Source organism: Coniophora puteana, assembly GCF_000271625.1.
Source record: "Coniophora puteana RWD-64-598 SS2 unplaced genomic scaffold CONPUscaffold_10, whole genome shotgun sequence".
Classification (NCBI taxonomy): Eukaryota; Fungi; Basidiomycota; class Agaricomycetes; order Boletales; family Coniophoraceae; genus Coniophora; species Coniophora puteana.
In genome coordinates, this window is record NW_006913062.1 from 45,482 (window position 1) to 69,955 (window position 24,474).

Genomic DNA, 24,474 nt, shown 5'->3' on the forward strand with positions numbered 1-24,474 from the left:
TCATCCACTCAATGGCCATTGATCAGTAAGACAACCTAGGTCCTAGGTCATGGAACGCATAAGTCAACACCGTCACCTCGTGTGGGGGCGAGGGCGTAGGCAGTGCCTGAAGGACGTCCGGAAGGCGCAACAAAAACAAGATCTTTGTCACCGCCGGTGCGGTCTGGCCATCGCCCGCGAGCGCGGTTCATCAAATACATCCTCGTTAAGCGGTAGAAGAACCCTCGGCATTTGAATAGTCCTCGCGGGATGTGCGTTTTGAATTAAGAGGCCGCAGCAGTTCGCAAAGAAGATTCTGATACGACACAGAGAGCAAGGATATCCAACCTACAGATACATGCGTGCTTCTCCGCAAGCACTGATACGTAGAAGTCCGAACTTGAGTATGGCGGACCGGGACCGAAGGAATATTCCCGCGAGCATTGGTTTCACTCGCACAGCGTTTCAAAGTCCTTTCTTGCAGCATCCACCCCCTGATTGTAGCCATGCTCTGTGTGGCCGTCAGTCACTGCCGTTTGCATGATGATGACAGCCACGCACCAAACTCCCAAATGCTCTTCGACTTTCCCGACGCGTGGACATGATCGCTGACCCTCCGTGTTAGCCAGTGGCCTCGGAATCCCATCTCGGAGACCGAGGTCAAACTCTCATCGTCAAAAGAGAAGAAAGGGTAGGCGTCGTCCCAGCCTTGACGAAACCCGTGCTCAAACCGCCAGTGCTCGTAATGTCCGGGATACTGATCCCAGTAGGACGAGTGTTGGCCTGCATCGACTCTATTGATTACACAGGCGAAATGCTGTCGACGGCCTAAACTCACCTAGCGAATCGCGTAAAACCGCCTCTCGTCGCTGATCTGCAGCCTCTCTGTCCAAGCGCAGCCCAGGACGCCGTCTGACGCCCACGTGGTCCGGGAACACGCCACTCTGAACCGCGTCTCGATAAGACCAGCCCGTATCGCCCGGGCTCTCCTTCTTGTACGTCCAGAAGAACCAGCCCGCGCAGCACCGCTCGAACAGAGCCAGCTGCGCCGCGACGTAGTTCTTCCTCTGTTCATCGTGGCTCCTGCCGTTCTGCAACGAGCCGGGGTTGAGCGCCCCGGACCACTCGCCGACAACGAGGCCGGCACCGGCGCTCGCGAGCTTCTCTGCGGTAGCGGCGAACATCTTCGGCGCCCACGCGTTCGGGTCCCAGAGCGCACCCGCATGCTGATCGGCGGAGGTGCTGATGTCCTCGGATGTGAAGCAGCGATAGAGGTGGTGGTCCAGACCGACGATGGTGGATGGAGGCGCATTGAGGGCCTGGATGTATGCGGCGTACTGGTCCGTTTGCCAGCAGTCGGATATGTAGATCGGCATGCCCGGGTCGATGGGGGCGAGGGTGTGGACGACCTGGGTGTACCACTTTTGTAAATCATCGTGCGAGTTGGGCTGTGGCTCGTTGAGAAGTTCTAGACCGACGACATTGAAGATGGGAGGAGTGTTGCTCTGTCTGAGCTCGACGAGTTTTGAGACAAGGATTCGCAGGACGTGGACAGTACGTGCCCTATGCCGAGCATTCGAGAAAAACGCAGGATCGAGGGAGGTCCCCGAGTGCGAATCACGGTTCTGCTTTCCGGGGGCGGCGTGCAGATCTACAAATAGATACGCATGAGGTCAGAGAAGCTACACGTAGATTTTAACGCTTAGGTTGAGCGGACCGATCAGGACGCCTACGCCATGCTTCTGCGCAGTCGTCAAGGCTGTGACAATCCTGGGCCATGCTCCCTCGAACGTGGTTTGGTACGACTGAAAATCGGTTCCAGGAAATACGGATGGGTCTGCACCACAGAGGTGATAATACCCTATCTGCAGACCGTGAACGTTAAACCAGTTGGATGTACATCTGCATCGGGAGAGGTTTTACCGGTAACCGAACTGTATTCACTCCTCGTTGAGCGAGCCATTCAAAGTCGCTTTCTGTAATCCATGTGTCCCAATGACGTTCGAGAATAGCCTTTGCGTTGCTTCCTCTCGCCACGTCCAAATCACTCTGTCCAGGAGGAGCGGCAGATGCGAAGGGGGAGTCTGAGATCCACCGTTCCAAGACGAACCATGAGCCTGTTACGGCATGAGAGAATGTTTCGAAAGAAATGTGTAGATAAGATAACACACCAAGATTGACCCCACGTTGTTTTCGCGAACGGTAAAACTCGAGCCTGGGATCCTGCACGACCCCAACCTGGGGTAGTTCTGGGCCCGTGCTGCGTGAGGTTAGCGTATCTTTGACATGGTGTACTTTGTCCAGGAACTCGGAGACCTTCTTCATGGCTTATGATGAGAGATATGCGGCGCCCGTGGGGTGTTGGAGAGACCAAGGACTGGAGTACATTGAGGCGCTCGAGAGAGTGGGGCATCGACGTCAACACGCCCCCCTAACCAGTGCACCAGCCGAAGTTCACACGGTCATTATCTTTCTTCCCCTCCATCCCCTCCTCCGGACGGTCCGCACCTTGCACGGTCTCGAGCTCTTGAAGCTCGAACGATGATGCACCCATGATGGTCCACAGACTGTCACCCCAATTGATGAGCCACTCTCTCTCCGGTGCCACCGGCTTTGTCCGTCGCTCAGCTTTTGGACTGCCCAACAGCCATCACAGGCAAGCTCAACCATCTCAATGACCTGCATATCCCAAGATGAATCCATATGCATTATGAGTCATCCTCATGCCTCGTTTCCTTTCCCGAATCTAGACTTCTTGGATGATCAACCTACGGCGTGTACACGCATCACCTGATAATTCAATCTACCCTCTCCTTGGGTTACCTTGCGATCAAGGTCCCGACACGGTAAAAGACAAACATGACATGGAATCTGAATACATCGGCAGCAAGGTTCGCAGCTGTTCGCAGCCGCATCCCACAAGGCGACCATATTGCGATAAATGAGAACCCTGAGCCTGCTAGTGCTCTTGGACCTTCGTCACTTAGCCGAGTATGTGTCCTTTTCTGTAACTGTTCTTGAACCTTGAGCTGTTATCATCTTTTGACTTCGATATCGTGCCTGTATCTCAGATGATTTCGAGGGTGGCCCCGCGGGATACGGCATCCTAAGCTTGCGTAGCTCCTCTGATGCGAGCACTGTCCAATTCGTCATCGGTGCTGGTGGCACTGGACCCCCTAAGTGCTGGCGCTGTTTACTCGTCTGACGTCCACAGGATGTCTATAGGCTTGCTTGTGGGTGACACGCGATCCACTCGCTATCAAATTGAGAAGCTGCGATCGACGCAAAGGTGTGTTCTTGCTGTGTGACATGATGGAGGGGTACGCGCCTTTTGTATGTGATTCCCTCTTGTCTGTCACGGCGCGCGCTCTCAGAATCTTCTTTCGATGAACCCTGAGCAAATGGACTGCAGCCTTGTCATAGCATTCGGGGCACTCCGTTGTTCCACTTCCAGTGGCGAATCTCATGGCAATCGCGTTGCTTTCTTTGTGGTGCGAGTTGCATTTTTTCCTCGACGTTGTGTGCGGGCGTACCTGTCTACGCCATGTCTGGTGCAGTGTCGAACCACTTTCAAGCTGTGCGCGCCTCGCCCGCCAAGGGAGGAAGCCATCAGTCGGTCAGAGCGCAGTGCGCCCTCACCGACGCGCGAGAGCGAACCTGCCATAAAGAGGGAACACGCGTGCCCCACGCGCCGCCCAACCGAGCTTGCCAGCCTCGAGGCCGGATAGACGAGGGTTCGATTCCCATTGATACGAGACTCGCGCCGCAGATGACACCCGTTTTACATCAATGCCCTCTTTGCTCTCGCTTAGCAACCTGCCTGCTTGTCCGCCGGTGCGTCCATTGGCTCGCGGCACTGTTCATCACGGAGATTCCGGTCTTCAGATCACACTGCCGCGTTTTCGCGTTTTCTTTCTATTTCTTTCTATGAATCCCTGTTCGGAAATGCCTCCTGCAGTTCTTCACATTCACGTCGGTGGAGCGTCAGGCGATGATGGGACCACGATTTCCGGGGGATCTCTTACACGAACCCGGCTCTCCATTGTCTGGAACGCGCGATCCATGACCGACGCAAGTTCTAGACCATGGCCGACGCCGCCTCGTCTGTCGTATAAGAATCAACGTCGCAGTCCTCGATAGTCGTCTCGCTCTCAGCCTTAAGCACTCACCAGCTTGGCCACCCACCACCGCTACCATCATGACTTCGTTTATGCGCTACATCTTTGGCGGAAGCCACTCCAGTACACCCAGTCGCTCCCGAGAAACCTCCTCCAAGGCTACCCCGCGTAGCAATGCCTCCTCTTCTGCCGCTTCTAACTACGTATACGTGAAGACCCCCTCGAGTGGCAATCCCCCCCAACGCCTCAAGACCAAGCGAAGCAACAGCTACTGTGCGCGCACCGCGACACCCTCTCCCCTTCGCTATGCCACCTTTGATGCCGCTGGCCACGGAACGAACGTACCACCGCACGCATCTGCCTCCCACAGCAGCCGCCCGTCAACGTATAGGCGCGCCAGCTACAAATCTGCGGATAAGTGTATGTGTTTCACCTGTCATCCCATGAGGTATTCAATTGACCACGTTGTACACAGCGAAGACGTATCCGCTATACACGCCTTCTTTCGGCTCTTCGTCCCGGAACAACTCAAACACCTCTCTGGGGCAAGGATACTTCCCTCCTGCGCCGCCATCTTCGGCGGGCAGCCATCACAGTGTGCGCTATACCGAGCGCCGCCCTCCTCTGAACAAGACGCACACCTGGCAAAGTAGCGTCTCCTCCGCTGGATCTTCGCGCTCCTGTACGTCTCCCCTCCTGTCGGTGTTAGAAGTACGTCCATCTGACATAATACCCGGTACAGATGGAAGTGTGGAGCTTCCGCCGCACGCACGGCCTCTCCAGACCGGTGCCAGCCTTATGCACATGCACCCCCTCTTTGCCTCCTCGCGGCTGCACAGCGCTCCGCTATCGTACGATGTGACCTTTACGCCCTCGGCGAGAACCGTGCTCGACCGCACGACGCACCAGGCCGTGCCCTCTCACACGCTCAACCAGCCCTGCACGGACCCGCCGACATCGAGCATGTCGCGCATCGTCCTCCGCTCAGACAAGTTCCCCTGGCCCGTCGTCGTCGCGCCCTCCAAAGGCGGCCACCCGCCCCCGCACTCACAACCACAACACTCGCCCGCGGGATTCCAGCCCGGCCCCTCCCCGCCCAAGAACGGCGCGGGCCGCTCGTCGTACATCACGAACCTCGACCTGCTTTACGCCGTGCACACGACGCTCCTCCAGCGCGTCACGCCCGCCGAGTGGGACGCGCTCGGGCACGGCAGCCGCGCACAGCGCAAGGTGACGCGCGCATACGAGAGCCGGTGCACCAAGATGGGCGGCGGCTGGGAGGGCGGCGTGCGCCGGATCGATTGGCTGCACGGCAAGACGCGCCTCGTCGGCGTCGAGGTCGAGAAGGGCTCTGCGGGCACAAGCACCGGCAAGCTGCTGTTCGGGAAGCCATGAAGTTGCGGCCCTTGACTTCTTCGATATCCCCCAGAGGAATCACACACTCGTTTCTGGCTCTGTTTCTCTTTCCTATACCTTCTTTTCTTTTTGGTCTTTTGTTTGGTATTCTCAACTCCGGAATTATCTCTCATTATAGCTCATGTTGGTCACACCTCATCTCATCTTCTCATCTCTCGCTATTGCGTTGCCTTTCAAAACCCCGAAAAGTCTTGCGTCCGCTACGTCAGACAACCGCATTCATCCTCGCTCTGTCATTGCTATCTGTGTTTTATTTGGGACTCGCATTCTGTAACCTTATGCATTTTTCTCTATGTTATACTATGGACGGACGGTCTCTCGTGCTATGTACCATGTAATATAACATAACGAAATGCGACGACTTTATGACTTCCTCTCACGGCTTCCCAGCGGCGCGTGCACAACTCTACTCTTTACATCTGAAACGCCATACAACGCAAATCAAATTCAGGAACAATACAAATCAGGGTCGCGCTACAAAACGTTGTGCATAGAATGTACCTCAACAACTCGAAATGAAGAAACAACGGTCCATAATACAAGTTAGAATGCAATCACCACGCCACGCCACACCGCCCCGCAACGACGCCAGCTCACGAGCAGTCCGCGTTTGGAAACGTGTACGTCCCAGGGACCGCGTTCGGACAGCCGGCCCTGTCCTGGTGCGAGTTGCAGTTCTCCTGATCGTTCTCGTGTGCGCAGCAGCGGAGACAGAAGCGTCCCGACGAGGGTTCAACCCTGCAACGTGGGGCGTCTGTCAGCTTCTGCGATACAAGGGACGATCAAGCTCATTTTGGTCGAGGGAAAAGAAGTCCTCGGAGATGTGCGAGCGAGGAGTGGGTATATGCGGTGTAGAAGCAAGAAAGAGCATTGAGAAAGGGACGGGGACTCAACTGCTCGATGAAGCTTGCGCCGTACCCACCGAACGAGCACTGCGCGCCGTTGGGGAAGCGGACGTCGAATTGTCCGCCGGCATCACCCTGTGCAAAAGCGAATTTGCTGACATCGAAACAGCCCGTCACCTGCGTGAACACTGCGTTAGCATTGTCTACACCTGACGTTTTTCAAAGCGGAAAAAGAGGTACATTACCTGGATGTAGGATCCGTCAGGCGCGGTAGAGACGGCGGCACCTGTGATGAATCCATCCGGAAGGGACTGACCACAGGTACCATTGGAGCCAGGTGTGCAGAACGAGACGCCATCAGCCTCCGCGTCCGATATCAGAGCTGAAAATCGAAGCTCGGTTTCAGCTACAAGAACAACATAAACGAGGAGACCACGTACTATAAGATGTCCCAGGAAGCAAAAGCGCAAAATCACCCTCCGACCCGATATGAACCGTCGTCGAAGGCGAAGACTGCCCCGTCGGCGCAGGCGTCGGCGCCGTGTTCAGGTCTGCGCTCCGCCGGGTGGGCGTGCCAGTGCCAGCGGTGAAGTTGAGATCGCGCGGGAAGAGCGACGACGATGCATCGAGCCCGGCAGGTGCGAGATGGAAGCTGGCATCCGCGAAGCTGAATCCTGATGCAGGGATGTAGACTACATCCGAGAAGAGGATGTCGGCGAGCGAGCGTGAGGGTGATGTTGGGTCGTAGCGGACTCGGAGCGCTGCGCCATCCGCTAATGCTGAGATGAGACCGAGAACAAACATAGCAGTGAGAGTGGTCATCTTGACAGGTAGAGTTTTAAATGAAGGGTTGGTGAAGGAATGAGCTCGAAGTTTAATGAATGTGAGCGTGTTAGTCAAGGAGGTTGCTCCAGTAGGGAACGTTCTGGGACGAGGAGTGGACGCGTACGCATCACGTGTCAGTTGATATTAGTACTCCCTGGCTTACCCATCGCAATGCCGCCAGTTGACGCCAACCCCACGAAGCCAAAGAATGTTATGGTAACAAATAGCATTCTTCGAGTAGCGATATGGATACACAAGTGAAGACAAAAGAATAAGGGTGAAGCTACAGCGAGTCCATTGATACAAACCTAGTGTTCCGTGCGTTAGTCTAGACAAATTGATATGGTAGTAGATGAGGTGTCCATGAGGGAGATAGAATCGACAGCGTCAACAGTGAGAGCAATATCAGATAAAAAAGATGAGGTGGGGCGGGGGGACTAATTGGGTGAGTGGAACAGAGCAGAGTTGTGGCGACGAGGTCAGACGGGAGAGAGAGTAAGGGTTTAAGTCGACAAGATGAGTGGGGAGAGACAAATACTAGATAAATATGCTGGAGAGCGCGAATATGGAGGAAGCGAGACCGCGACAAGGCAGGTGGGCATAACAGGACTCAGATACGGGGAGCAAAGTGAGCTTCCCAGCGATCCGAGCCGTCGCGAGCTCTCGTTAAGCCAACAAAGAAGAACTTCATGCCGAGAAAATCGAAGCGTTTCATGCCCTGGGCACGGACACGGGAGTCGCTCCCGCACCGAGCGTTGAACGAGGCACTCGCAGCCTGGATGCCCGCTGCAAGCGCAGCAGCTTCCTGCGTATTGACCGTAGTGGATAGGACCTGGCTGAGTCTAGTAAGGACGTCCCAGACGGTAACGCCTTGAGGGTTCGACACGTCGATCTGCCAGTATGGAGCATTGGGAACAGTGATCGCCATACGCGTCGACGCTGGGCCCACAGCTTGTTCGCGATACTGGTCTGGTGTGAATGGGGGACGAAGGCAGAGGAGACGGAGGTCTTGTCTGATGTCGAACATCATCCGGCCCGAGGGATCATAGGACAGAAGAGGGTGCAGGCTAATGATAGACGCATGGTTGGCATGAGGGGCGGAGTCTATTGACAGGGATTGGGATTAGTACACGGTGGAAGGAGCGAGTGAACATGATGCAGAGCTTACAGGGCAACTTACAGGGAGTCACTTGCGGGGTAGTGGAGCCTGGTGGGGGAAGGGGGACACTGCCCATGTGGGGAGCATTGGGGTAACCAGCGGTCGACCATGGGGAGTTGGTTGGGTAGGCCATGTGAGAGTTTGGTGGGGGAACGTGTAGAGAGGGGCAAAGATACGGGTGCAGAGGGGTGAGTCAGAGGAGGCGGGAGCGCTGCGTGGGCTGCGTGGGCTGCGAAGAGCGGGGTGCTGTTGGATGACTCACTGCGCGACGGGCACGCTTTATACCCCGACGTGTGCGTCGGCTTGTTTGGATGCAGCTCGTTGATTGCGCGTCGGCTGTTTGTACGCGCTCCAGTGATTATCGAGCACGAACGCGCCATGATTGGCCGATGCATGGGGCGGTTGTCGGGAGGGGCGGGTGACAGCAAACAGAAGGGAAAGCGACGCGCTTCTCGCCTGTGGTGGCGGAGGCGGGATTACCCGATTAGAACTGCGGAGACTGAAATTAGACCGGATTTGGCAGGCGTCGGGATCACAAGGCGCGTCGCGTCTCACGGGGTGCGTTGATGGCGGCGCCGCCGTTCTATATCAAGCGCCAAATCAGCTCCCTTATCGCGCTCTAGACCGTTCCCGCCCTTCAGCTCAACACATCACAGGCGCTGGCACTCGCGCCCCAGCTCTCCCTTTGGACTACAATGTCTCTCCAAGACGCGTCTGACCTTCCTCATGACTCCTCATAGGCTTTGCAGCACATAGCCTCCTCCCGGACGCGCACCGAACGCGCACCCAAGCTCTCGCACAAACAACCCAGCCTCAACCTTTACATTCGCGCTGATGTGCAAACAGAACCTGATATAGATTGCACCTATGATGTATCAATGGCTCCCAAGTGCTGTGAACCTCAAGCCGAGTCAACTCCCAGTGACTCACCGGTGCCTTCCGACATGTGCTATACTTTAACAGGACGCGGAGGTGGACCTACACGGCTGACGCATTTAGATGAGTGTTGTGAGTCTAGGGCCTCATTTTATCCTTGTTCGCATCCGACCATCAAGTAAGCTGTGGATTATCTACAGCACCTTTACTCTGTCACCCTCTTCAGCTCGAGCGCCGCCTGTCAGATCCAACACTGATGTGCATTCTATCATCGACCCTATCCTCTCTATAGCCAACAGATTTTCTCTATCCCGAGCTACTTCGATGCGTTGATGTCGCATGCACTGGAAGCCATGCCTCTGTCCTAGCGTCAGCCTAAACTGGCGACATCAACTTACGGCGCAACGTCGAGTCATTCCGCCCTATCTTCTCTGACAAGCCTGACTTGTAATCCTTCACCATGAGGCGCTTTCTTCCATCGACGTCTCTGCATACAAGAAGACGTTGGCGTTAAGGGCTCAAAGATTAGGCTGTATGTCGAAAGAAGCTGGTGGATGGGTGGGATCTGAGTCGGAGCCCAGTGTGCGCAGAGATGAAATTCGGTTCGGAGCATACCTTGTTGGAGAGGCTGCGCCAACATGTTGAACTGCGCTCTCAAAGGTGCTGTAAGTTCTGTCGCAGCTGGGCGTCGTTGCCTACCCATTTGCGGCAGCACCGTCATGGATCTGCATTCGCCGCCGGGGTGAGCGCATACGCTGCGTCATCAACTTTTTGTGACCCATTCATAAAGTCTCATTCTGCCTCTCCGAGAACACGACGAATCTCACAACGAAACACCATCATGTCCAACCCCGCAGATAACCCCAACAACGCTAAAACAAGCGCCGCCAAACCTTCTGGTGGCGGCTCTGGCATTGCTAGCAAAATCAAGTACGTTTGGTTCTTTCATGGAGTCGATCAGTATTAACGGGATTTTAAAGAGGTGCCTTCCAAGTCGCCCACGGCATCGGCGAAGGCATTCGCGGCGCCGCCCTGGGCTCCGTCGACTCAACCATGGCTCACCAAGATGCCCGGGACAAGAACAGTGCCATCGCAAGTAAGGGCAAGGCAGAGTACGCGGAAGGCATGAGTCGCCTGCGTGGTACCGGCGCAGCTCATCAGCCTACCACCACGGGCGCCGCCGGGGCGACATCGGACACCAGCACCACCCACCCCGCGAACGCCTCAGACAATACCAAAGCACCTACGTCCAATAACGATCCCAACGTCAGCTCAGCGGCTGAAGACGCTCGTTCAGGACCCGGATACGGCCATGCAACCGGAAATGTTGGCGCAGCAGGAACTCGCCCTGCCGGCGCCGGCGCCTTGAACGCTCGCTCTGACGCGGCCAAGAGCGGCGTGAGCGCTGGTCCTGCCCCGCATCCTCTGCCAGGCAAAGATACAGACGTCTCCGCCGGCGGGACTTCCCAACCAACGGACAAGCCGACTGGTCCCACCGACACCAGCATCCCCGACGCGGCCACCCGCGCCGGTCGCGGTACGGGCTCCAGTCCTCGTCCTGGCCGCGACACCTCTGGCATCCGCCCTGACGCAGGTGCGGGTCGCGTCGGTGGCGCCACCGGCTCCGCCCCACAGCCTACATCAGACAAAGATACTGGTCCTCGTTCCAACACGGCTACTGACGCCATGGCTAGGTCGACTGGCCCTAGCGACACTAGCGTCCACGACACCAACGTTACCGATACGGGAGCTGATGCTCGTGGTACGGGCACCACTCCACGTCCTACCAGCGACACTGTTGGCGCCCGCACTGACGCAGACATGGGCGACGCCGGTAATACCACCACCTCTGCCCCCCAGCCTACGTCAGGCAAAGACACCGGTCCTCCTCCTGACACGTCTGCCGCCGCGGCCAGGTCGCCGGGCCCCAGCGATATCAACGTTCGGGACACCAACTCCACCAATACGGATACGGGTGCAGGTCGTGGTACCGATACCGACACTGGTGGCGTTTCGAGCACCACTCCATGCCCTACTGGCGACACCTCTAGTCCCCACGCTGACGCATCTATGAGCGGCATGGGCGCTAGTCCCACCCCTCCGCCTTCGTCTGGCAAAGGCACATATCCTCCCCCTGGTGCAGCTGCCGACCGCGCCGCCACATCGACCGGCCCTAGCGATACCAGCATCCCCGACACTAATGTCACCAATACGGATGTAGATGCCAACCACGACTCAGGTCAACTTGAAGGTGGTGAGACGGGCACAGGTCCACGTCCTACAGGCGACGCTTCTGGCGCGAACGACAGTGGTCCTGATCCCACTTTACAGTCTCAGCCAAGTAACGACACAGACGCCCGTAGTGGTGCGCAATCGGCTCAGTCGGCGGGACCTACCGACACTAACATCGCCGATACCAACGTGGGCGCTCGAAAAGACATCAACACCCGTGGTGCATCTGGCACCAGCCCAGGTGGCCCCGGCTCACGCTCAGACGTCCAGCCAGGTTCGGCTGTAGGCGCAACAGCGGGCTGCGAATATACAGGAGAATCTGCGCACCACAAAGCCGGCTCAGGTGTCGGCTTTGATCAACAGAAACGAGGCGAAGCGGCTGGCGCGGCTGGGGAGAGTCCTGCGGAGCGTCAGGAACAGAGCTCGCGTGGTCGCTCAGCGTACACGGCGTCGCACCCAGATGTCGGCGACGAAGGGATGGGCACTAGACCCACCCAGGACCCTGTGATGGGTACTGGCGCTGGCGTATCTCGGTCAGGAACGCAGGGAGACATTGGGCCGTCGGAGACGGACAAGGGTCCGATCAAGGAACAGTCTGAGCAGGATGCGAGATCGCGGTTCACCGCAACACCCCAAGCTGTTTGAGCGGAAGAGTTGACGTTGACGGATGATTTTTAAATTTGGTCCCATTTATTGTACAACATTGTAATCTAGATTACCTTTGTACCAACACTAGTCTTGAACTCGTATTCGTCTGCTGCTCAGCTTTTCCGCGGCTTACTCAGATAAGGGCAGATACCACGCATCATGTTGCCATATGTTCCCTAGGCGCTTCGGTTTCTTGTTGAGTGACCAAGGTAAATTGATCTTGCTGTATCCTAGTGGCGTTCAGGTATGCATATAGCATAGACACAGCGAGAGCTCTGGTCTCTCATATCACCTCCACCACTACTGTTAGACCAATGCCCGTGCCCTCGTTCATGACTCGACATACCACGTCCGCCGCCCACGGATAAATCGTCTTCTGGGCCTGGCTTCGGGATTGGAGAGAAACTAAAGTATGATCACATTAATTTCCTGCCTATTATTTTAATCAGATGACTCGAATTGACGTATTGCCTTATACTCAAGGGGACTCGCGCAGGTTATTCATGGATGGGTTGTCGAGATCGGGGCTCTGCAGAGTGGTGCGAGAAATATGGGCGCCCAAGATAATTATTGTGCACAAAGGGACGGGAACGCCGTACTCAAAGGACAGGCGGAGCGCGCTGTGGGCATGGATCGCCTTCGTGGTACCAACAAGACTGGCTTTAGGGATAAGGCGAGATGTGACTGAGGTATATCATATAAACGTAGATGAATAAAGTATACTATATTAGTGTGCCTGCACTTCTCATGTCGAGTTCGTGCCAGTCAAAAACGTGAGTGTTGGAGGCAAGGTTGTGTCACGTCAGTGTCACAGCATGAAGTCTCGATGTTACGGATCGCGACATCGCGTTACGCGTAGTCACTGTCACCAAGCGCGTCGCTATCCTTTCCTCCTCCTTACAGGTCTCTCCTCTAGGATGCACAGATGTCTCCTCATTCTAGAGGTCCTCTCTGAGATCTGCTCACATCTTAGTCTTCAAGGCGAAGACTCCTCTCTCGTATCGTTCGCCCGAACGTGTCAGGCCCTTCACGGTCCCGCGCTCAACCAGCTATGGAGTTGTCTTACCGATTTCACGCCCCTCGTCAAGTGTCTTCCGGAGGATGTTTGGAGAGAGACGGCACATGGGAGTAAGAAAGTGCTCGTGCGTGTGCATCAACCACTCCTTACTGGTCCGCGGTTACTCATCGTTGTGTAGAGCATAAAACGCTCGTTGCGCGTCGCAGACTGGGAGCGCTTCCGAGTGTACTCAACACGCGTTCATCACCTCTGCCATAGCCAAAATAACCTCCCATCTATAACTCAGGTTCCGTCATCTGTCTTTGTTGCTCTCAGCTCTCCAACCCTCGCAGGCCCACTATTTCCCAACTTGCGGTGTCTACACTGGGATGATGGAAGTGAGGACGCATTCAGGTTCTTGAACGTCGCCATAGGCGAGAAGATACATCATGTCGATATCGTGCTCCCCCATCCAATCAAAGCTCGGCAGTTGTACGAATCCAACACTCCTGCCAATCGTTTCCTGCCGACGCTCGTGCACTGTGCAGGGATCAAATGTTTGGATATCAAGTTTACGTCGTCTGTTCCCGAGGTTATCCAGAGAGCCTACTGTGACGCAGTTTCCGACGTCGTCCTCCAGATGAATCATCTTGTTTCCTTGACTTGTGGTTATCTCACACACGACGCTCTGGTTCATCTCGGGAGCCTCGCATCGCTGCGCTCGCTATCGTTCACTCTGTCCCCCGGTCAACCTCTTGCAGATTTGACCATGCTTCGCGACGGTTTATTTCAGAATCTTGACACAATTACCGTTCAATCCTTCTCCAATCTTGAAGAATCATCTGCATTTCTAAACGTACTGGCCAAACGTCCTAAGGAGCTGTTGTTCACAGCGCCAAAAATTGGGCATTCTGAGCTAGTTGGCTTGATTGGCAAGCTGACGGCAGGCGGTGAAGCCGATAACCCCAACGAGGCTGCAGACATCCCCGAGTGCACAACACTTGTTTTCGCTGCAGATGATGCCCAGGACGAGGAAGACGAACTTATACCGCCCCATTTTTACGAAGACAGCTTCCTCAAGCTCAGCGATCTTATACCTCTGTTCAAGTTTCGCTCCTTGCAGAACCTTGCCATCGAAGGCTCCATGCCCGTATCTCTAACTGACTCAGAAGTCGCTGACCTGGCCTCTGCGTGGCCGAACATAATCACGTTGAACATCGGCGGCAAGTGAGGCTGGCCCGGTGGAACCGAAGTCACGTTTTCAGGGGTATTGTCTGTGCTTCGTCTTTGTCCTAAGCTGCAGATGCTCGGGATCGTATTTGACGTCCGTGGGAGCGAGCCTAGTCAACACGCAGGCGGATCTGGACAAGCGCTAACTCGCACGCGACCGGGGCGGGGCGTGTGTAATAAAAGCGTGGAGATGCTTCTGGTGGGCAACTCGCCGATCGAGGATGCGACCCGCGTTGCTGGCATTCTCTCGGATGTCGCCCCAAATGTGAAGAGTATTGATTCCTGGAACGAGATCACGTTCAGGCTTTCCGACGAGGCGTATCAGATGCGGGCGAAGTGGAAGACTGTTCAGGAATGGATCGGCACATTCGCTAGTATCAGAGAGGAAGAACGTTCATGGAAGTCCGTAGATGAATCTTCGCAGCCCGTCGTCTGAATGAAAACTTCTGCTTTTCGTGCGCTTGACATATCTATTATCAATGCTAATAGCTAGGCTCCCAACTCAATACTCTGCCAAGCCGGAAGGCCAGCCCTCTTTAGGGTAGTACTTGATCGTAATGTGAACGACAGTCTTAAGGCAAGAGGACCTGTGCGAGAGTGCACTCTCACTGTCGGCTGTCAACGAATTAATCAATTCAATGTAATGACGCGTGACGCAATGAGTGGATCGTGAGATGCCGCGTCGGAGCCAAGGTCAATCCATCTTGATCCTCCTCGACTTAAACCACCCCGGAAACCGCGGGCTGCGAGTACACAGGAGAATATGCGCAGCGCAAGGCGGCCTCGGGTGGCTTGGATCAACAAACCCGAGGCGAAGCGTCTGACGAGCACTTCGTGGCTGCAGAAAGCCCTGCGGAGCGTCAGAAACAGAGCTCGCATGGTCCCTCAGTGTACACGACGTCACTCCCAAATTTTGGCGTTGAAGGGACAGGCACTAGATCCGCCCAGGAACCTACTATGGGCGCTGGTGCCGGTATAATTCAGGATGGAACGGCGGGAGGTGTTGGACCGTCGGAGACGGACAAGGGTCCGGTCAAGGAGCAGGACGCGAGGTCACAGTTCACCGCAACGCCCCAAGCTGTCTGAGCAGACGAGTAGACATTAATGGATTATATGTTTGTCTCATTACTGCACAGTCTTGTAAACTAAATTACCATTGTTCACTTATGTTAACAACTGAACGCGCTACTGGTCACATCTTGTGTGCAATTCTCTCACTTTGACTCAGGTAATTCGTGTAAGCATAGCCCTGTACAGCTTTGAGAGTCACTTGCTCCTCCCGGGCGCTTCCCTGTCATTTCTGGTGGGGTTGTGGTCGAGGAAAAGGCGAGTGTTGGATCTAAGCTGCTGTGTGACGCAAGTGTCACGGCGTAAGTAGCGCGTGATGTTACGAGTCGCGACATTGCATCACGCGTCTGAGTCACGGTCACCAACCGCGTCGCTATTATTGCTGCCCTCTCCTGCGCCATTCCCTCGAAAAGTTTCGCCATCAGGATGCACCGATGTCTGCTCATCCTCGAGGTCATCTCTGAAATATGCTTATACCTCAGTGATCAAGACAGTCATCGTTCGCTTGCATCGCTCGCCCAAACGTGTCACGCTCTCCAGGATCCCGCACTCGACCACCTATGGCGCACTCTCGTTGGTTTTGCACCCCTCGTCAAGTGTCTTCCAAATGATATGTGGATAGAGGTGGATAAAGGTTCAGGGACAAAATCACTCGTACACTCCTTCCCCACCCTTGTTCATGCTGTCTCGGCTGACCGTCTTTCAGACAATTTCGCGTCCGCTGCGCAGCGCAGAATGGACACGTTTCCGAACTTATGCAAGGCGTGTCCATGGACTAGTTCACCATGACAAGATAGACCCAGACAGCTACACCCATATCCATTCATCTGTCTTTATCGCGCTCGGCTCCCCTGTCATACCAGGTCCACTGTTTCCCGAATTGCGATGCCTGGTCTGGAACGACATCGAGAATGAAGAGGCGTTCAGGTTTCTGAACGTCGCCCTGGGTGAGAAGACACAAGTCGTGCAGATCGCTCTCCCCGACCCGAACAAGAACTCAACGAGTTCAACGTATTCCTACTCAACGAAACGACCCACCATTACCCCTGCGCTCCGCTTCTTGCCCTCCATAGCAAGGTGTGCTCAGCTCGAGGTCCTGGAGCTCGGTTATCCGCGCTTCACTTCGCAGGATAACCCATACAGCGATGCCACAACTGAGCTCGTCTTGCAGTTACAGAGCCTTGATGACCTCTCCTGTGGCAGTCTAAACGAGGACGCGCTGGTGCATCTCGGGCGACTCCCGTCGCTGACTTCGTTGTCCTTCACCCTGCCAGCTGGGAACGTTGCAGAACGTCTTATGGGACAGAACATGTTCCCGAATCTCGATTCAGTTGACATTCAGTCCGGGTCGTCGCTCGACGAGGCATGTGCCTTCCTCGCCGTGCTCGCAAAGCGCCCAAAGTCACTGACTTTCACGGTGCCGAAACTTATACACCACATGCTGCGCAAACTGATCAACCAACTGGCCCCTGGCGACGTAGACGAAAGCGGCAGTTCAAAAAGCGACGAAATTCAGGCCAACACACACACGGAGCTCACTTTTGACGCTTACACCATCGTCATCGACCGTAACTTCCCCGCCGTCATTCCGCTTGAAGAAGAGGCTCTCCGGCTTAGCGACCTCGCGCCCTTGTTTAAATTTCGTTCCCTGGAACACCTCGAGATTGAAGACTGGATGGCGATTGTACTGTCCGACTCGGACCTGGGCGAACTGGCCGCGGCCTGGCCAAACATCATCACACTCAGTATCTGCGGCAAGTATGGCTGGCCAGCGGAGCCTCAGGTCACATTTGCGGGCGTACTCTCCGTCTTGCGGCTATGTCCCAAGCTGGAGGCGCTCGGCATTGTGTTTGACGCACGGAAAACCGAAGGTCTCTTCCGGGCTACTAACAACGATGACTCTGCACTCGAGTCCGGTTCCGGTGCTCACCAGGGGCAAGGCTACACGCGCCCAGGCGCAGGCGTATGTAACACGAGTGTGGAGACGCTCCTGCTGGGCAATTCACCGATCGATGATGCGAAGCGTATAGCGGCGATCCTCTCGGATGTGGCGCCGAATGTCAAGTCCATCAACTCGTGGGACGAGACTGCGCACGGAAATGTTCACGATGCGTCTCGGATGCGGGCTATGTGGAAGACAGCGGAAGAATGGATAAGCACGTTCGCGAGTATCAGAAAGGAGGAGCGAGCGTGGAAGGCGTTGGAGGGGCCTCAGCTACCAACTAGTTGATCGCTGTCTCCTGTTTTTTTTCTGATAGTTTTCGTCTGCTGCGGGTTGACATATTTAAAGCGTCAGGAAGGAAGAGCGTTCTTGGAAGCTGGCAGACGAACCTTCGCAGACCTTCGTCTGATGTCTCCTTTTTCTTGCGCTTGATGTATCACTGCTAGTTTCACGATAATTTCTTATTATGTTTGTCTTGGCTCCCACTTTTTGCTCAATCTTCCCGAAGGGGAGAACCAGTCGCCATTAAAGTACTTAGGATTAGAGTAGGTAATATGATTTGAACGTTATATGTTCAAGAGCCTAATGTTTGCTATCAATGTCTTATAAGCTGCTCGGTTTCAGGACTTGTGCACGGGCATAGATGTGCCACGATTGTCAGGGCTGTAAGTTGTAACCTTGACGCGTGACACAATGAGTCGATCGTGACATGCCGCCGTCGGAGCCAAGGTCCGTCCATCTCAGTGGTCCTCCTCAAGCTGAATCCACCCCACGTTAGCAACTTGAAGTCATCTCGATCCTCCCTCATGCCTCGCAAGAAAATCGACAAACACGCCCTCTCGCCTGTTCCAGTCTCGCCCTCGGCTTCACCTAGGAAGGCGTCTAAACGTCCGTCGTCTCCCACCTCTCCCTCCGCTTCCCAGGCAACGAAGAAACTCAAGTTGCTTTCTGACTTCAGCTCCACCTCGCCCTTCCCCAACTTCACCGCCCCTTCCACAGAAGACGTGAATGCCATATATGATCTTCTAGCCTCCACGTTTCCCAACGGTGCCGCTCCAAAGCACCGCAAACCCCTAGACTCGGCCAACTCCGGCGCGACGTGCGGCGCGACGCCCAACGTGCTCGACTCGCTCATCGGCACTATCCTCTCGCAGAACACGTCTAACGCCAACAGCTCCTCCGCTAAGAATTCTCTCGATGCCGCCTTCGGCCGTGGCGAAAAAGCGTTTGCCAAGATGGCAACTGCCCCCGCTGCAGACGTCGTCGAAGCCATCAAGCACGGCGGACTAGCAAACCGCAAAGCGCGCATCATCCAGAACCTCCTCGTCTCCGTCAAAGAAGCCCATCCGGAAGGCCGGTACGACCTCCAACATCTGCTAGCCGGAGACGTGTCCGACGAGGAAGTCATGCGCTCCCTGGTGCAGTACAACGGAGTCGGCCCGAAGACCGCCGCGTGCGTGCTCGCGTTCTGCATGGGCCGCGACGCGTTCGCCGTCGACACGCACGTCTTTCGGATCACGCGTATGCTTGGCTGGGTGCCCCGCCATGCAGACCGTGTCAGCACGCAGGCGCACCTCGAGCTGCGCGTCCCGCCGGAGCTCAAGTATGGCCTGCACGTCATGTTCGTGAAGCATGGCCGGGCCTGTAAAGGATGCAAGAACGGGAGTAGGGGCGAGTGTCCGCTGAAGACGTGGATGAAGGAGAAGGGCATCAAGGTGGAGGAGGTGGAAGAGCGCATCGATGAGGCCGAAGAAGACATTGTGAAGATGGAACCGAAGGAGGAGGAGGAGTAGGGTCAACTCTGGATCACGAATACAAACTGTACGTCATTCACGTCCTGTCTCGTTCTCTCGTGTTTTCATCTTGACTTTGTAGGCGATGGGATCTCTCACTGCTTACGATGCATGTACACTAATAGCATATGAACGTTGGAATTTGTCTATACCGTAGCGATTGCCCTTTTAATCCTTTTCTCTAGCTAACTTTCAGTACACATACACGACCAGTTTCACCCTTATCTTGCTGCTCTCACTTTCAAGTTACGTTCATTCATGCTCGTAGATGCTCGGAAACATATTGCATTGACTCAGTATTTTCTGTTGAATTCAGGCTATAGAACTACACATTGTTAGCTAGCTTCCCCTTCACCTCCATACGAGCCCATAACCGTTCTTGCTTCCTAATAGCAGTATACGCCGCCAGTAAGCTCTCAACCTCTTTCCACTTCGCCCGCTGCTCCTCAACATGCGCTGCATCATATCCCCACGTCGTTTCCGACCACCCTCCCAACCGCTCGATGCGAGGGCACACGTCGGACAAGACCATAGCGACCGCCGTCGGGTCGTCGATCGGCGAGTCTCCGACATCGAGCATCGCAAGCCCATTGATCACGCCTCCCCCCGGACGGCCACGGGAAAGGCCTTCTCTAGGCCGCGGGTCGAACGCGATCCAAAGAAAGTGCAGATACTGGCAGTATTTGAGAAGCGCAAGCAACCCTTTGAGCGTGACCCTAGAGAGGCCACCGCAGCCTGTGAGGCCACACAAGTTCAGAACCCGCAGTCGCGGCCAGTAGGAGGCAATGGCCATAACGTCGCCGTCGTCGAGAGAAATGGGTACACCAGCAGCAACGACGAGTATCTCGAGGTTCTTGAACTTTGATAGCGGCTGGATGTCGCGAAACGACAGGAATAAGTGTTGGCCGTGCCAATCCATATCACCGCCCTGCACGTCGATGGTAATGCCTGAGCGTTCAGAGTTGCTGACGTTTACGAGATACGCTAAGAAACGTCGCGCCTCGGCAACGGTGCACCTCCTGGCGCAGAACATGGAGAAAGGCGGGTGACGAGGGAAACGCTGGAGTAAAGGCATGAGATCTTCGAGGGAACCAAACGTACGCAGCGAAAGCTCGAGCATGTCACTGAAAACGGAGAATTCCGGAAGGGCACTGTAATCCTGCCCTCGAGACGCGATGACGGAGAGAATGCTCAGACTTTGCAAGGAGTTGAGATGAGAGAACGCAACAAGGTTCAGGAAACCGCAGCGGAGCTCCGTTAGCTGGCCAAGACTAAGGACAAGGTCAGATACAGCATCCTCATAGTCCGGGTGGTCGTGTGGCCCATTGATACAGAGAATTCTGAGAGATGGACACAGAGTTCCAATAGAGTGTAAAAATGACCGTGCGACCTTGGAACTGCTAGGATTGTCGATGAGGGGAAGATCCATGTGGAGCTCCCGCAGGCTAGGACCGAGCATAACGCGCAAAAACGAATATACCTCTTCACGAGTGTCCTTCCATTGCAGGCGAACCAAGTTAGGAAACAGTGAAGAAGGGTGAGGAGGGAAGCTAAGCGAAGTAAAGGCCGACGATGAAATCCGCTCGAAAAACTTGTGCTGGACCCGGTCGTTATGTTCAAGACTCTGTACTCGAGCAGAGTAGTACCGGATGCGATCCCATTGTTTTCTGCCCAAAGGGCGACGGATAATCTGATAGGTTGAGCGATCGAATCATCGCAGGGACTTCTTGAGTCAATAAGCTCGTGAACCGAAAGGTAGATGACGTACGAGTAGTCTTTCTTCATCTCCTTCGTCGTCAAGATCCCATTCCATCTCCCACCAATCTTCCGGAAGCGCCATTATCAGAGGTCCCAGATGATCGAGTTCGGCCCAGAGCACGTCCAGTGCGGGCTCTTTGAAGTCGCGACATGTAGCGGCAAGTGCTACTAATGCTCCGCTTTCGGCCGAAGGACCTGACGAGGACAGGTGTTCGCAGACGACGCAGAAGATTTCGTTGATGGAAAGGCACTTATGCATCGCTTCTTGCAGGTTAGATAAAAGCAACGCTAGGACGCGCGGTAACGCAGCTTCAGTCGCTTAGTAAGTGGATCTCACGCTCACTGCCATGGCCAAGTTGGTTCTCGATTCACAAAGACCCATCCTGATCCATCTTGTCGTGAAGCCGCCCCGTCACCATCCAATGAGGCTACAAACGCTCCGCCAGGCGATACGCACGCGTGGAGATGTCACCGTAAAGTCCCTTGAACGGATGGGAACCATCTATGAGAGTTGGAATGATCTTGTGTACAACTACGTTGTGGGCAAGAAGATTCCTGGTAAGACACCCGGACACAAAGTAGTACCGTATCGACTTTTCAGAAACTTCATTGACTTGCAGTTCGTTTATCAAATCGTGCTTTGTATCCATGCTCTCTCCTGCCTCCTGATGCTGGTGAACATCATCAACAGCTTCGTTGCCTCCTCCCACTTCTCTCGCTGTTCCTCTACTACATCGTCATCATGACCCCAGGTCGTGTCCTCCCAAGCCTGCAACGTTTCCACGTTGGGAAACAAATCCGACAATATCATCGCCACCTCCGCGGGATTATCTATCAGTGAATCTCCTACCATCAAGATAGAAAGAGCACTCGATATGCCCCCGCCTGGCCGTCCAGATGCCAATCCCCGGCGTGAGCGTGCATCAAACACGATCCCGAGGTTGCGCAAGTACCTGCAGTTCTCCACTATCGAAAGGATACCTTTGAACGTGATCCTCGTGACGCCGCCCCAGCCTGTCGTTCCGCTGATGTTGAACGTGTCCATCTTCGGCCAGTACGACGAGAGCATCTTGACATCGTCGTCGTCTAAACAGAACGGCTGGCCCGTGCATAAAATCAAGGTGCGGATGTTATTGAATCTTGAAAGAGGCTGGATGTCGTCGAAGATGAGACACTCGGGCGGATCGTCCCACTCGGGAATGCCACGCTGCACATCGATGTTGACATCGTCAATGTCACCGTTTCCGGCGCGTACGATGTGGGCTATGACGTTGCGAATCTCGCTTACGGTGGAGCTAGTGTTGTGCAGGGCCAGGCCTGAAGCCCTAAAGCCCTCAGGCCAAGCCCTGTATAGGCCAAGCCCTGCCCGAGCCCTGGCTAGGGCTTTTGAGGGCCTAAGGCCTGGCCTGGGTTGTTGCAAAGCCCGAGCCCAGGGCCTAAGCCAGGGCTTGTAGCTAAAATTTTGAAAAATGTTGATATGACTGTACAATTACTCTAGTAACAGAAAGTTGTATAGCTTGAACTTAAGTATTAGATAGTGTACAATGTTTCTATTGACTGTGGGAAATTCTAATCAAAAGTGCGCTGTGTCCTAATCTAGCTATGGCATTATCTGACCCACTTGCCCTATTATTAGAATATAGCCTTGAGAGTTATGTTAGTGATTATGTGATGTTGGACTCAGCAGGTTACTAATGTCCTGAAGACAGTTTTGGTGCAAACAGTGAAGCTGAAAATGCCTCAGCACCTTGGGCTCAAGAGTTTCATGCTTGCCTTGGCTCTGTGACGCCTCTTCCAAAAGAGATATCTATTGTCCATTGGTGGGGTGTAAGTCATCTTGTTGTGTCATATTTTATGACTCTAATCAGTGCTACAGTTGAATTTTCCTTTGTACCCTATTTGGGGATCATTTGCAAGCAGCTGCTTGTCTATTATGGCCTCTTCAGTGTCCAGTGAGCGTGCTTTTTCTGCAGCTGCTGAAATAATCACAAAAAGGTGCAATCACATTGGTGGAGATGTTGTTGAAGCTATTCAGGTGTTGATGACACTCAGCTGCCAGGAATTAATTTCCCATGAGCCAGGGCCATCCTCAGCAACTGAGTTATCCTTAGAGAAAGCTGAGGACAATGGTATTGATGAAATGACTGTTGAGAAGCATGATGATGGACTTGGAGACTTAATGTTAGGTATTTCAGACAATGAGAACCATTGGGATTTGGATGAATAAGTGTCTTTTACTACAGTAATTGTTGCGACACAATAAAAAGTCGATTTTGTCACTGTTTTTTACTGTCTGATCAATCCTGATAGCTTCATTGAGTAGAAAACTGACTGCTCCAATTTTTTATGTACATAGGAAGCAAAATACACGATTTTATAGTGAAAGCCCTGGCCTAGGCCAAAGCCAAGCCCAGGCCAAGCCCTGGCCCTACATCAGGGCCTGGCCTGGGTTTTTGCAAAGCCCGAGCCCTCAAAAGCCAGGCCAAAGCCAGGGCTTTCAGGCCAAGCCCGGCCCTGCACAACACTAGGTGGAGCGGAGGGCGGAGAAGATGAAGAATGGCGGGAGACGAGGGATGTACTGGAGCAGAGGTAAAATGATTCCAAGGCTATCAGCCGAGGCGAGGCCGAGATAGGAGAGGCGTCCGAACAAGAAAGGATGGTGAAGATCCTGATAGCTGTATTTCGGAGAGACGGTGAAAGACAGCTCGCGCAGGCTCTCCAACTGATCGAGGTGAGCTATCGCGCCATACTCGAGAAGTCCGCAGTTGAGGACCTCCAGCTTAGGAAGGCTCGAAACGACTTCCGAGATGGCATCCTCATAGTCAGGGTTGACATCCTCTTCCCGGATCTCTAGGCTTTTGAGCGTTGCGCAGCGGCCGACAATCGAATGCAAGAAAGAGCGCGCGATCATGGAATCAGCATCGCTGTAAGTATCAATTTCGGGAAGGTTCATGGACAACTCTTTCAGATGAGAGCCGCAGACGACATCCAGGAAAGGATATGCTTCACTTCGATTGTCTGTCCAGCATACACGGTGTAAGTTGGGGAATAAGGGGGCGGTGCGATTAGGGAAGCCGAGTAGGGCGAGAGTGTTTGGTGCAATGCGGTCGGAGGCATGCTCATGGGTAAGAACTCGGACTCGATTAGAGTAGTACCGGAAGAGGTCCCAGTCAGATGCCCGCAGTGGACGACGAATGACCTAGCATAAAACCTGATCATGAGAAACGCAACGTTTTGAGAGGCAATCAAGGCATACAAGGCATCGGTCGGGGGAGTCTGGTAACTCCCAACGCCACAACGCCTCTGGAAGACATCTGATCAAAGGCTCGAGCTTATCGAGCTCAGCCCACAGAGCGTCAAGTGCAGGTTCTTTGAAGACGCGACATGTCCTCGCGACTGCAGATAGCGCTGCGTGATGCTCGGTCGAAGATGACGCTAGCTGCTCGCAGATGACGCGAAAGATTTCGATGACCAAAAGGCAGTCGTGCATCGTCGTAGCTGGCTATGGCATAGATGCGTAGGTGCCTTGACTGGCCTTGAAACGGTCTTGGAAGGAGTCAAGCTGTTTAGCCGAGTTGACGCGGCCGT

At 54.5% G+C, this 24,474-nt stretch overlaps 11 protein-coding genes across 11 annotated transcripts; 6 read left to right on the top strand and 5 right to left on the bottom strand.

The window, feature by feature from the left end:
• Positions 1-216: 216 nt before the first annotated feature.
• On the bottom strand, positions 217-2,547 carry CONPUDRAFT_127584 (glycoside hydrolase family 5 protein). The gene is made up of 6 exons (XM_007773014.1): positions 2,151-2,547; positions 1,903-2,096; positions 1,697-1,844; positions 818-1,630; positions 541-762; positions 217-490 (listed from the first exon to the last, which is right to left on the bottom strand). Exons 1-6 carry the CDS (start codon positions 2,302-2,304, stop codon positions 429-431), a joined length of 1,593 nt encoding a protein of 530 aa, XP_007771204.1. The 5' UTR covers positions 2,305-2,547; the 3' UTR covers positions 217-428.
• A 1,745-nt stretch (positions 2,548-4,292) lies between these two features.
• Positions 4,293-5,875, top strand: CONPUDRAFT_127585 (uncharacterized protein). The gene is made up of 3 exons (XM_007773015.1): positions 4,293-4,517; positions 4,573-4,779; positions 4,840-5,875. The coding sequence occupies exon 3, from the start codon at positions 4,896-4,898 to the stop codon at positions 5,490-5,492; it is 597 nt and encodes a 198-aa protein (XP_007771205.1). The 5' UTR covers positions 4,293-4,517; positions 4,573-4,779; positions 4,840-4,895; the 3' UTR covers positions 5,493-5,875.
• A 95-nt stretch (positions 5,876-5,970) lies between these two features.
• Positions 5,971-7,232, bottom strand: CONPUDRAFT_138551 (uncharacterized protein). Its single transcript, XM_007773016.1, has 4 exons — positions 6,799-7,232; positions 6,604-6,740; positions 6,408-6,535; positions 5,971-6,251 (listed from the first exon to the last, which is right to left on the bottom strand). The coding sequence occupies exons 1-4, from the start codon at positions 7,178-7,180 to the stop codon at positions 6,107-6,109; spliced, it is 792 nt and encodes a 263-aa protein (XP_007771206.1). The 5' UTR covers positions 7,181-7,232; the 3' UTR covers positions 5,971-6,106.
• A 340-nt stretch (positions 7,233-7,572) lies between these two features.
• CONPUDRAFT_138552 (uncharacterized protein) lies at positions 7,573-8,757 on the bottom strand. Its single transcript, XM_007773017.1, has 2 exons — positions 8,352-8,757; positions 7,573-8,287 (listed from the first exon to the last, which is right to left on the bottom strand). Exons 1-2 carry the CDS (start codon positions 8,473-8,475, stop codon positions 7,794-7,796), a joined length of 618 nt encoding a protein of 205 aa, XP_007771207.1. The 5' UTR covers positions 8,476-8,757; the 3' UTR covers positions 7,573-7,793.
• A 4,258-nt stretch (positions 8,758-13,015) lies between these two features.
• Positions 13,016-14,326, top strand: CONPUDRAFT_156131 (uncharacterized protein; the record flags this gene model as incomplete). Its single annotated transcript, XM_007773018.1, has 2 exons — positions 13,016-13,240; positions 13,295-14,326. The coding sequence occupies 2 exons, from the start codon at positions 13,016-13,018 to the stop codon at positions 14,324-14,326; spliced, it is 1,257 nt and encodes a 418-aa protein (XP_007771208.1).
• Positions 14,327-14,398: 72 nt separating this feature from the next.
• Positions 14,399-14,761, top strand: CONPUDRAFT_156132 (uncharacterized protein; the record flags this gene model as incomplete). The annotated part of the gene is made up of 1 exon (XM_007773019.1): positions 14,399-14,761. One exon carries the CDS (start codon positions 14,399-14,401, stop codon positions 14,759-14,761), a length of 363 nt encoding a protein of 120 aa, XP_007771209.1.
• Positions 14,762-15,778: 1,017 nt separating this feature from the next.
• CONPUDRAFT_167198 (uncharacterized protein) lies at positions 15,779-17,730 on the top strand. The gene is made up of 2 exons (XM_007773020.1): positions 15,779-16,047; positions 16,100-17,730. Exons 1-2 carry the CDS (start codon positions 15,820-15,822, stop codon positions 17,621-17,623), a joined length of 1,752 nt encoding a protein of 583 aa, XP_007771210.1. The 5' UTR covers positions 15,779-15,819; the 3' UTR covers positions 17,624-17,730.
• A 510-nt stretch (positions 17,731-18,240) lies between these two features.
• On the top strand, positions 18,241-19,068 carry CONPUDRAFT_36261 (DNA glycosylase; the record flags this gene model as incomplete). Its single annotated transcript, XM_007772896.1, has 1 exon — positions 18,241-19,068. A coding segment is annotated over one exon (828 nt), but the record flags the coding sequence as incomplete, so codon positions are not given.
• Positions 19,069-19,453: 385 nt separating this feature from the next.
• On the bottom strand, positions 19,454-21,151 carry CONPUDRAFT_167200 (uncharacterized protein; the record flags this gene model as incomplete). Its single annotated transcript, XM_007773021.1, has 2 exons — positions 20,897-21,151; positions 19,454-20,818 (listed from the first exon to the last, which is right to left on the bottom strand). Exons 1-2 carry the CDS (start codon positions 21,143-21,145, stop codon positions 19,454-19,456), a joined length of 1,614 nt encoding a protein of 537 aa, XP_007771211.1. The 5' UTR covers positions 21,146-21,151.
• Positions 21,152-22,777: 1,626 nt separating this feature from the next.
• CONPUDRAFT_20324 (uncharacterized protein) lies at positions 22,778-22,927 on the top strand (the record flags this gene model as incomplete). Its single annotated transcript, XM_007772885.1, has 1 exon — positions 22,778-22,927. A coding segment is annotated over one exon (150 nt), but the record flags the coding sequence as incomplete, so codon positions are not given.
• A 483-nt stretch (positions 22,928-23,410) lies between these two features.
• CONPUDRAFT_156137 (uncharacterized protein) lies at positions 23,411-24,376 on the bottom strand (the record flags this gene model as incomplete). Its single annotated transcript, XM_007773022.1, has 2 exons — positions 23,411-24,085; positions 24,143-24,376. The coding sequence occupies 2 exons, from the start codon at positions 24,374-24,376 to the stop codon at positions 23,411-23,413; spliced, it is 909 nt and encodes a 302-aa protein (XP_007771212.1).
• Between the last annotated feature and the right edge of the window lie 98 nt (positions 24,377-24,474).

Excerpts from the sequence above, each read along its gene's own strand:
- CONPUDRAFT_127584 (XM_007773014.1), bottom strand. The coding sequence starts at position 2,304 with ATGAAGAAGGTCTCCGAGTTCCTGGACAAAGTACACCATGTCAAAGAT. Across the intron at positions 1,631-1,696 it reads TGGCGTAGGCGTCCTGATCG|ATCTGCACGCCGCCCCCGGA; the intron begins GTCCGCTCAACC and ends ATCTATTTGTAG. Across the intron at positions 491-540 it reads GAAGAGCATTTGGGAGTTTG|AGCATGGCTACAATCAGGGG; the intron begins GTGCGTGGCTGT and ends ACGGCCACACAG.
- CONPUDRAFT_127585 (XM_007773015.1), top strand. The coding sequence starts at position 4,896 with ATGCACATGCACCCCCTCTTTGCCTCCTCGCGGCTGCACAGCGCTCCG.
- CONPUDRAFT_138551 (XM_007773016.1), bottom strand. The coding sequence starts at position 7,180 with ATGACCACTCTCACTGCTATGTTTGTTCTCGGTCTCATCTCAGCATTA. Across the intron at positions 6,536-6,603 it reads CTGACGGATCCTACATCCAG|GTGACGGGCTGTTTCGATGT; the intron begins GTAATGTACCTC and ends GTGTTCACGCAG. Across the intron at positions 6,252-6,407 it reads GGCGCAAGCTTCATCGAGCA|GGTTGAACCCTCGTCGGGAC; the intron begins GTTGAGTCCCCG and ends CCCACGTTGCAG.
- CONPUDRAFT_138552 (XM_007773017.1), bottom strand. The coding sequence starts at position 8,475 with ATGGCCTACCCAACCAACTCCCCATGGTCGACCGCTGGTTACCCCAAT. Across the intron at positions 8,288-8,351 it reads GACTCCCTGTAAGTTGCCCT|ACTCCGCCCCTCATGCCAAC; the intron begins GTAAGCTCTGCA and ends CCCTGTCAATAG.
- CONPUDRAFT_167198 (XM_007773020.1), top strand. The coding sequence starts at position 15,820 with ATGCACCGATGTCTGCTCATCCTCGAGGTCATCTCTGAAATATGCTTA. Across the intron at positions 16,048-16,099 it reads GTTCAGGGACAAAATCACTC|ACAATTTCGCGTCCGCTGCG; the intron begins GTACACTCCTTC and ends ACCGTCTTTCAG.